The sequence below is a fragment of the Lagopus leucura genome, unplaced genomic scaffold (assembly GCF_019238085.1).
Source record: "Lagopus leucura isolate 7727_CA_CO unplaced genomic scaffold, USGS_WTPT01 Super-Scaffold_73, whole genome shotgun sequence".
Lineage (NCBI taxonomy): Eukaryota > Metazoa > Chordata > Aves > Galliformes > Phasianidae > Lagopus > Lagopus leucura.
The window spans coordinates 80,749,494-80,760,346 of record NW_024962252.1 but is presented as its reverse complement, the minus strand read 5'-3'; the positions used below and the strand labels follow the sequence as shown (position 1 = coordinate 80,760,346).

The 10,853-nt window shown below is 39.7% G+C and overlaps 1 protein-coding gene across 2 annotated transcripts; it reads right to left on the bottom strand.

The window, feature by feature from the left end:
- Window positions 1-178: 178 nt before the first annotated feature.
- Window positions 179-10,754, bottom strand: MRPS10 (mitochondrial ribosomal protein S10). Of its 2 annotated transcripts, XM_042880785.1 has the most exons (8): window positions 10,667-10,754; window positions 8,512-8,570; window positions 8,348-8,420; window positions 6,715-6,854; window positions 6,178-6,286; window positions 5,059-5,148; window positions 4,692-4,787; window positions 179-466 (listed from the first exon to the last, which is right to left on the bottom strand). In XM_042880785.1, the coding sequence occupies exons 1-7, from the start codon at window positions 10,700-10,702 to the stop codon at window positions 4,701-4,703; spliced, it is 594 nt and encodes a 197-aa protein (XP_042736719.1). In that variant the 5' UTR covers window positions 10,703-10,754; the 3' UTR covers window positions 179-466; window positions 4,692-4,700. The 2 variants fall into 2 exon arrangements, with proteins under 2 accessions (XP_042736719.1, XP_042736727.1); XM_042880793.1 differs by lacking the exons at window positions 179-466; window positions 4,692-4,787; window positions 5,059-5,148 and adding an exon at window positions 5,155-5,930.
- Between the last annotated feature and the right edge of the window lie 99 nt (window positions 10,755-10,853).

Below are 10,853 nucleotides of genomic sequence, written 5' to 3'. Positions count from 1 at the left end.
CCACACAGCAGGAGACGCGTTCCGGGAGGCTGCCGGCTTTCTATAACGATGAGGGACACTGCCGTGTGCTGTTAAGTTTTCATTGTATATATTTTTATTGAAATAAATATATCGTTCTGTCTCTTAGCCAAGTGTTTTGCTGTAAGTTACTTAGGCAGCGCAAGTTAAACCACAGATGGTAGAATTTTAATTCCCCTTTATTTCATATGCTTCATTTTGTTGGATATAATGAAGATGCAGACTAAGATACAAATCCCAAGTAACTCAGAAGACAAGGCAGCTCACTTCTTCCTTCAGCACAGCCCATGCTTGCCTATCGTTCTGTTTTCCATCCCATGCATCACTCCCATAATACCTGGCACTCCGTGATGCATTCCTGTCCTTTTCCTTACACAAAGAAAGGCAGTATCTTGGTGTTATCTTGACGTGCTATTTCACATAAACTCAGAGATTAAAAGGGAAATACCTGTAAAGATCCAAAAACAGGGCCATGACAGAACCTCCAGCTTTGACAGCTGCTTCACATTTTATGAAATAAAATATACAGCACAAAAAATGACCCAAAGTTTCTATTTCTCACAGGCACCATAATGAAGCTGAAAGTTCTTTGCACACAAATGGTCACTGAATCAGAGTGTGCCATTTCAGCAGGTCAGTTCAGTTGAGGGACTTACAGGATGATATATGGTATTTTCAATTCAAAACACAACAGGTTTTGAATTATACACGTGGAACATTCTAAAAACAACAGAACGAATTTTACATTTCAAATAACTAAACATTGGTGTTGGTAATATTTGGTTTAAAGGGGTTGCTTTTCTTCATTGTACTTGCAGTGCCCTGATAGTTAAAAATTAATTGGATGAGGTACGTAAGCACTGGGCAGGTTCTACAAACCTGAAAAAACAAAACATCCGTTTATAAAATTGTTTACATAATATATTGGTCCGTATATTTTGACACCCAAAGTAGGCTGGTAGCTGTTAGTGAAAAAGCATTTGCTTCAGGAAATCCACCTCTAACTTACAGTTACCAATGATTCTGATGACTGAACGGACTTGAAGACTTGCCAGCTACAGTGCCAGCATTTACCCAGTCCTATTCAGACTGAGACAGCCTTACTGACAGCATGCTGAAGTTCTCCGTCATATTAGGAACTTCTTTCACGATACTTCTCTTTGTACTTACTACAACTGTTTGGGGCTCCAGAACAGCTTTATACTGGCGTCTGTTTTCTGATTTATGGAAATTTATTTGCTCATACTGGCAGAAAATGCTAGAAATCTGCCTAAACAAACTTCAAGATGGTCATAAAGTAGTATTCTGACAGTAAGGAACTCTTACAAACACTGCTGCTTTCTTTCTGTTAAAGCAATGGTTTGAGTTGTCTGCCTTAGCTTTCAAAGTATGGGTGAACTTCATCAAATATTTGTCCAACGTGTAACTGCCCGCATTCTTGAACATTTTCAGTTCTCTTATTCTGAAGTGCTCAGTAAGAGTATACTAGCAGGCTGGAATTTAATAGATATGTGCAAAGGGTCAGAACTGATTTCAGACTACAAGTGCCTATCTTCAAATGCCACAGAGCATAGGGAAACCTGAATTCTGAACTGGGCAGAGGGAAAGCAAAAATTTGAAGGTTTATTGTTTTACTGTTGCCTACGTTCATAAACAGTAAGACTATATAGAAAAAGAAAAAAAAAAAAAAAAATTAGGTTATACATGTTAAAATCTGGCCCTCTGAATGACTGTCCTGGGTTAATGTTTGTTTGTTAGATAGGGCTAATGAAGTATCAGCCAGAGGTGAGAGCAGCAGGATTAATAATCTGTGTCCAGGCTACAGGGTGAAAATGTGGGCTACTGCATATTGAAAGTTGAGCTTTGTTACTGAATGTTATCAAAACTTTTCATCTTACATTTCCTTTACAAAAAGGATACTGATTTTGAACTGATGCTAAGGATTCAGTTTAGTTCCAGGTCAGAAAACCACTGAAAGGAGGAAGTATTAGTTGATACACACAGCAATACTGACAGTGCCTTGACTGTTTCAGACTCAGACTGGAGTTCTCAAAAGGTAGGAATACTCTGTTGCAATGCACAGAAAATCCCATGAAGGGTATGTTGCCTTAACTTCAGGGTGTGAAATCGGTGATCCTGGTGATTTTGCTCTATGAGTGCAAAAGCAGGCATTTCAGACTGATTACAAATCTGCCTGTATGTCATTTAAGCTTTGAATGTCTAACTTAAAAAAAAAAAAAACAATACTGCATGCTCAAATACTGTTGTTTATAAGTAATGTGAAGCATTGCATTTTCTTACTTCCTCTAAAACATGTACTGAAAGAACAGGAAAAGAAGTAAAGAATCAAAAGGGTTACTGACAGTATGGTTAATCCAAAGTTCTTAAGTGAGGATCAGGAACTTGCTGTGAAAGTCAGAAGCCACATCAGTGGATCAAAAAAGATGACCAGAACATACCGCAGTTATCGTGTTATGCAAAGGCATAACCAGAAATAAAGGTGTTGCTATGCCTGAGGAAATCCCTAAACATGGAGGGAAGACTACAACAGGTAACAAAGGATTACAGTCTCAAAAAGAAGAAAACTTTGTGCAGGGAAAAATAAGGATGAGAAGTATGGCCTACAAAGCAGTTCTGTTAAATACTGGCCTGTAACAATCAGACTCTGCACAGGTAATTCTGCTTCCTCGGGGTGGAGGTAATCTGTGACAACTGGTAAGTACAGTTCTGTCAACACTGCTGAGGTCCAGAGATCGTTTTAAAGGTAGACAGGCTTCCCCCAGTATACAGTGAGGCTGCAGGCAAATAATTCTCCACTGATAACACCTTTCCAAAGATAAAGTATGCCTTCCTGCCTGGGGGCTGCTTATATGGGTTAATATTTTCCACAGTTGCTACCTAAGTCTGATCCTATTAAGGTCTGATGACTAAAACCGTCAGTCAACTGAAAAGCCACACTGACTGGCCATTTAGTCAGAAACTGAAGGCCCAGAATAGACACCAAAGACAATAAAAGACAACCCCTTAACCTTACTGAGCGTCGAACTAAGAGGTAGAAGACTTAGTATTGAGCACAAGCGCATTTTGATACTATATACAGCTGGGATTTGGCAGGTGGCTTATGCAAAACTAAGACATGGCAAGTTTGAAGAAAACATCATGCAGAATTCAAAGAAGCTGTTCCTCTCTGAAGCATCAGTTTTATCGAACCAGGCCAGCACATAGTTTCTTCCTTACTATTATATAATATGTGATACGATTTTAAGAAATGCTATATTATACCAAAAAGAGGAAAAGCTTGAAATTGTGGAAAGCAGATCTTCCAAGGAATAACCAGGCAGTATATCTTCTCCTAAGAGATTGCATTAACCACATTTTTTTGCTTCCTGGGCGTATTGCAGAAGATGCTCAGGCAGCTTCCCTTCTGTCACAAACGGTACCAGTTTTACTGACTGTCTTGAAACATCTCTCCTAAAACAATTTTGGGCCTCTCTACAACTAGAAAACATAGTTTTTCAAGTACAAGCTTGGTTTCTCATCTTTCAGCTATTTCCCATTAAGATTCTGCACTTCTGTCTGATAACAACACTAAGCTTCTTTTCTTCTGTGAATGTGACTTTGAGTACTGTCAGCAAGTATGGTCCAGGCTCTTTGGCTGTCTGGTCAAGGGCATTCCTTATGTAAATTATTTTAACAGCAGTTAAATTACAGCCAAAGAAGATTTCTACAGCTCTGTCCTACCTGCTAACCTAGTAAAAACAAAGTGCTTAATGCAGTCTGAAGTCACTGATTGTTTTGCACCTAGCAGTATCTCTTTTGATTCACAGTGAAGTAACCTTCAAGTTAGTTGAGCACCCTTTTACTATCTGTACTCTTTTTTTCTCCCTCTAAGCATCACCTGTGTCCAGCTAGACTATGTTTACTGAATAACCAACCCACCACTTTAAAAAAAGGCTACACCTTTCCCTACAGTGAAATAAGGCATTTAATGCACCATATGTCTCATGTACAATGAGACTTTCTAGCATCCATTTACTTTGCAACAAGGTCCTACATCTACTTCATAAAATTAGAGACTTGCACCTGCAGAAAGCTCCTATTTGTACTGGAATCAATGTGTTCTCCTTTTAGCAAACAGTTAATAATACTGGAAATGAGGCTATTGGAACTATAAGAGCATAGAAAAATCTCACTATATCTCAGTGCTCCTTAAGACTGCATTTTCTGACATACTACACGTTAATACATAAGCTGTACACGCAACTGGCATTTACTTATTTCAAAGCACCACTAACAAAACAATGTCTAACAGTCTGGCATCCTTTACCTTAAACTTTACTCTAATGCAAGCAGTATCTCCTAAGTACTTCAGAATTCAGAAGGCACTCAGTGTCAAATGGGGATCTAGGTTACTTATAAATACGTTTTAGCCTTCAAAAAACACTACAGATGATCACAGTTTTTGATCACAGCGTGCAGTCAAGCCTCTTCACATTACAGACGTTCGGTTAGTCTAAAAGTTCGGGAGCTATGATCAAGAATAACTCAGTAAAATAAGAATATTTACAGAATATTTAAGAATATTTATAAAACAGAACTTTTATTTATCAGTAGATTGTCTTAGTAAATTAGGTTGATAGGAGCAAGTAGTTCCAGTACTAACACCCAAGTACCTGGTGAATTCATGATTTGACTTCTGTTTCTTCTACTTGAGGTAGAGTGTCCCAAACTGGCTCCTGGATGTGTTCAGGTATTTTCTCTATCTTTGTCTAGTATGGAAGGAAGGACACAATTTATTATACCAACTAGTTAACATCTAACTACCATGCCTTGTTTATTTTGGTTTCGGATATTTATGGGATTAGAAGTGCCACCTAGTGACGTTTTTGAGTAATACAGCCTCCTTTCAATACTTAGAAAAAACAGCCTTCACAAACTACATGTGTTTCTTCTAGTGACTTTCTAAAGGATTCAGTAATTATTAGTATTTGCATCTCGACTTAATCTCACAGCAGTTAATAACATGAGATGGAAACTTACCTTTTTTACTTCCATGGCAACCCCTTCAGGTAGGTTTCGTTCAACATACTCTAAGTACACTGCAGCAGTACTGCCCGTTAGGTGTTTTAACTAAAACAGAAGCAATGTGCTTTTTTAGTGAAAGACTATTACTAATACTTCAAATGGAATATGAAAAAAAGGAGTTTGTTCTGACTTCTCTAGTTTTTGCAGCGGGTCCAAGCATCTTACACTAAGCCAGCTCCCATAAAATTCAACACAGGCAGGTAAGCAGTACTTATCTTATGCAAGTATAAAGTAGCAATTCCATGCAGAACTGTATATATACTGTGTGCTCATACGTATTGATCATGATAGAAATGGACCTTAATAGTGCAAGAATCAGATCAAACTGCAGGTTAGGCAAGAACTCACAGCTTTTTTATACTCTCAAAATTCAAGCTGGATTGAAATCCCCCAACTCCAGAACTCTACCATGTTCTTGATTCTAGTTTCTCTTGGAAAGCAGAAGTTGTGTTTATGGTCTGTGGGCAGCCATCAGCAATGCTCTACTGTCTGAGGACTGAGGGCAGAGACACATTTTACTAAGCACAACTACACCATAATAGACCTACAGGCCACAAAAAGCTGGCAGTAAACTTTTATTCTGAGAAGGTCAACCACAGCTGCATACTAAACCATATATAAGTCTGCGTCACCAGCCACAGAACTAGTGGTTTGTACACACTTCCTTTCTGGTATTTCTCCCCTTACAATTTTAGTTTGTCACATGGTGTTGCACAGGGCAAAAGTGTTCAAAATATCAAGCACGCTCACGGAGAACAGAACTCTCAGTTACCACCACGACAATGACTTACCTGCAGCATCTTCCCTTCCCTGAGAAAGTTCTTATCCTACAGATTATTGGAAATTAAGAGCATAAAATATATAAAGGTAACTCTGATAACTACCTTATTTTTAAATCATTCTTTCATATACTGGTCAAAATCAACGTTGCAGACAAAAATAAGATGGGCTACACATTCAGAATAAGTTGTGCTACATTTGATGTACCTACATCATTGCCCTCCTACTTTACACCCATCATTCATCTCCCCAAGCTAATTGAATTAATATTTCTTCCTTTTACATCTTTCTTACCTCCAAACAGGTGTAATGTGTTCTCATTTCATACTGAACTCTGTGCTTCTTGTAAATGTGCACAGATTTTAAAAGCGTAAGTCGTTCTATCTTCTTTGGAGGTCTATGTCTGAACAAAGAACAAAGAGAAGATGCTGTAACGTTGAATTTTATATAAATGATGTTACTAGAAATTATCTGAGATTATGGTGAAATTTCTGCTCTTATCTGACATTTAGAAGATCCACAAGGCAGTATGAAGTACTGGTACACGTTAGTATTAACGCTAAAGCACTGATGACTGTAACAAGAGTATTTCTGGTATCTTTCATGCAGTTACAATGCAACCCTACTACAGCAGCATTGCAAGTAGCACTGCTTCTGCTTTCTATCACCACGCTACCATCTAAGAAGTATCAGATTTATAATCTGAGAAGGAATGTCAGATTAAACTCATTTCTTCTAAAAAGGGAAATACCTGCAAGCACGGAATTTGAGTTACAGTAGATCATGTAAAAAGCATCTGACATCACATCATGCTACAGATGGGTTACTTACACTTTTTCAACAGTGATGCCAAGTTCTTTAGCTGCAAGCACAGCAAAATACTCGTAGCTGTCCAACACAGCTTTATCGTGGCCTTTAACCAAAAGGGACAGTCTCCGGTACAGTATTTCTGGTTCATCTGAAATAGACACCTGTATTTTTTAAGAAAAGGTAAGTGTTACCGCTCCATGCTCTCCTTTATTAATCCAATCACTGCATATCTTCTTAGCCTGTGTGTCCCGTTTGTAAAAGAAGAACCCCCCCCCCCCCCTCCAAACACAGTTATCTGCTCAGTTGATGTTTACCTCCAAGAGGATAACTGTATTAATTTCGATCAACAGAGATCCTTCATCTTACTGTCCCTGGTAAGTGTGAAGAGAAACCTAACTTCTGAATATTCAGGCAAGATTTCTCAATCAAAAACACAAAGGGAATGTTAGCTAAAAGGACAACATTTGCAAAGGCAAGAAAAATAACTTCTTGTTAAAGCAAGTTTGGAGCAGCAATATGAGCGTTCTAAATAGAAGTGTGAAAATACATGAAATTCTCAAATGTCTATTGGTTATCATTATGGTCAGGTACAAGAATTCTCACCTTCCTAAAATAAAGCTACTTAGATATACCAGTCTTCCCCAGGCATATTATCCTTTCTATTTGCCTAGGTTAGAAGTCTGTGACTTTCAAGTTACAATTTTATGACTCTTAGTTCGAGCATTCATTTCTAATGGCCTGGGCTCACTGTTCATCTGAAAAGCCCTGGTTTATTCTCCTGCAGTTCAGAGCAGTAATTCCAGCACGCAGCACATGTGGCAGGAAGGCTGGTTTTGAGTTGTGGTTGAACCTGGCAGGCAGCTCAGCACCACAATTTGTTCACTCACTGCCCCCTCCCAATGGGGAGAGAACTGGGGGAAAAAAAAACAACAAAGTAGAACTTGTGGGTTGAGATAAGAACTATTTACTGCAACAGAAAAGAAAGAGGACAAAAACAGCAGTAATGTAATATAAAAATAAAAAAAGAAATATGTAAATATGCTGTATGTGTGTGCGTGTATTCCTCTCTCACTCTATACACACACACACACACAAAGCAAGGGATGCACAACACAGCTGCTCCCTACACACTGATCGATGCCCAGCCAGTCTCTGAGCAGCAGCAGCCCCTCAGTCACCTCCTCTCACTTTCCAGCTTTTACAAGAAGACTCCCTATGGTATGGAATATCCCTTTGGCCAGTTCAGGTCAGCTGCCCTGGTCCTGCCCCCTCCCTTACCCCTCAGTCCCCTCGCTAGCAGAGCAGTAAGAGAAGCTGAGAAACCAAACCATCCTTGGCTCTGTACAGTGCTGCTCAGCAGTAAGTAAAACACTGGTGTGTTATCAACATGGTTTTTCTCCTAAAGCCAAAACACAGACACTACAAAGGAGAAAAGCAACAAAGCGGCGACTGTGAGCTACAGGAATCATGCTGAAAATACAATCTCAAACAGCAGTAATCTAAACTGTTTCTTACTCTAAGGCCAATTTGACATCATTGAGACTTAAAAAAAAAAAACAAACACAACAAACCACCTGAAATAGAGGGATTTACTTCTCTCTATTCTCTTCATAATTACAATGGCATACAATACCCTGCTCTATTAAACACTTACCAGAGGATTAGTCTTAGGTTCCTCTGTATGAACATGGGATCCAGAGAATCGTCCTCCCACCAAGTCAAAGTTTCTAGATTTATGGGGAGAAATTAATGTTGAAGTTGCACTTTCTGAAGAAGCATGGGGGAAAAGTGGAAGGGAAGAGGGTCTGTTATACTTACGGAAGAAAACATTGCTTTTGCATAACTCTGCTTGCATAGTTGACAGGAAAAGATGATCCCTGTATAAAACAAATGGTCAAATTGCTTTTTTTTTCTTCACTGGAAAGTAGGCAGCAAACAATACAGACTTATCAAAGGTTACTTGTACGAGCAACAGAGCATAATGCATTGCTTGACATTGATCTGCCAAACTGTAAAGCTTGCTCCTTCAGAAAACACAGGAAAACAGGAGCATGGAATTATCTACAATTGTGTCATAAAAATAACAGCAAGCCCCCTCCACACATACACAAATCTCACAGAGCAAACAGACAAACAATCATCAAACAGAAACAACAAGAGAAATCCCACACATTAGGGAAATAATACAACAGTTTGCAGCTATGATTAACCAGGCACCCAAACAGCAATCACAAAGTAACTCTTTATTAGAAAATACATTTTGTGTGGTATCAGATCATTTTTATATATAGTAATGTTTTCTCCATAGTTGTACTTTGACAGTACAGTGAAACCTCCTCAGATGAACATAAGTAGGACTTGCTGCTGTAAAAGCAGTTGAGAAGTGTCCTATAAAGGATACTACAGAGAAACTTAGCTTCTGAACTTAACTTGAGATTTCACTTTTTTTTTTTGCAGCGAAACATTCCCTGTGGTTTTGACTATTTGTCCCATTGAAGAGAACACAGAAACAGTTCCAAAAAGCACATTAATTACTGAACTTTTTTTTTGGTATGCGTTAAGTAGTGAACCCAAATGTCAATTAAGACATACCATACATCTTTCATACCAAAAAAATCTCTCCCTTCTGACATGGCTTTTAGCTTCCTACCACTACCTCACCATTTGGCAAAGGACTCCCTGAGACCTAAGAACGTTAAATAAATACATCTAAGGAAATTACCCTGATCCTTACACCTTCATTCTGTGTCTGAAATCAGAATACCATCTTCCCCCCATTAAAGGCAGCAGGAAGTACAGTATCATCACCTGACATCACATCAAGGAAAAGATATGCCCGTAAGTGTAGAAGTTTATATTCAGCAAAGGGCTCACACTGTGTGTATGAGTACATGGCACAGAACCTATGCAGATGACAAAGAGGAGATTACAGATTGGGCAATCATTGGGTACATAATATGTTGCTGTAAGAAGACCAAAAAAGTAATCAGGAATTCAACCAGCGCTTTGTTTTTGTGCATATGCAGTCTCTGTTATATAGTCTGTTGCTTTATCTACCTGGCCTTGGAGAATAGACTACTTATTTGCAGGCAAAGATGCACATCCTTAGAGCATGCATACCATGTACCATGTCCTGTGCTTTAGAATACATAAGGAACAGCCCTTGTAAAACAGACAAATATAACAGAACACTTACCTAACTCTAGTCTTTACAGTACTGCATGATTGTGCATATTATCCCAACCACTTGCAGCTCCATTTTGTCACTAGAAGTGCAACTATACACTGAATCTAAAGTTCTTGTAAAATAAAATTAAAGCTGCTCTATGCAAATTTGAATAAAGCAATGCTTGCAGTATCCCATGTAACAAAGATGGCATTCAGCATTAGAGTGCTTTAGCAGCTTCTTTTACTTAAATACTTGACTTAAATACTTGATGCCCTTTCGCTAATGGCTGCCATAGGAGTAGAAGGGACAATCAAAGTGATACAGAATTCAATTCCCAATTTGAAACACTCCCAGTGCCAATCAGCCTCAGTCGGCTGGAGGAGGTCCTGGAACACACAGGAGATGGATGCCTCCAAGGGGAGCGAGTCCACAGGGCAGCACATGCGCACAGGGGCTGTGTGGGGCTTCAGAAACCCAATGGGAAATGCATCACATCAGAATCCTCCCAACGTCTGAGAAGGCAGTTGCTTTTCAAAGTCTGCAATAGCAGAACCACCACTACTTTATATTTGAAAAGATTTCCCAGTTTTCACATCGTAAGTTCAAGACCTCCATATCCCAGTTACCGCTCCTCGTTACCCCCTTACAACCAGAGCAATAGTTACGACAGACTATAAAACAAGGCATTCCAAAGTCCCGACACATATGGCGACGGACAGAAGCGCTGCCACACGCCACAGAAACTTAACCCGTAGCTAAAGGGACACCAACGAGCAGGACCGGCCCCCAGGAAACACTCCCCACCTGGCAAAGCCTCCTCCACAAGCACCGCGCGGCCATCTTGCCTCCAGCCAGAGGAGCGCGACCCGGAAATAGAAAGTGGCCTCATCCGCCACCTTCCGCTCCCCGCTGTCCTGATTACGGAAGAGCGCCCCCCGCCGGCATGGCGGAGCCGCGGTCCCCTCAGGCGTAGCACTGCGGCACCGGCGGG

Excerpts from the sequence above, each read along its gene's own strand:
- MRPS10 (XM_042880785.1), bottom strand. The coding sequence starts at position 10,702 with ATGGCCGCGCGGTGCTTGTGGAGGAGGCTTTGCCAG. Across the intron at positions 8,571-10,666 it reads TGTGGAGGAGGCTTTGCCAG|GGATCATCTTTTCCTGTCAA; the intron begins GTGGGGAGTGTT and ends TGTTTTATACAG. Across the intron at positions 5,149-6,177 it reads CACATTACACCTGTTTGGAG|TTAAAACACCTAACGGGCAG; the intron begins GTAAGAAAGATG and ends CTTCTGTTTTAG.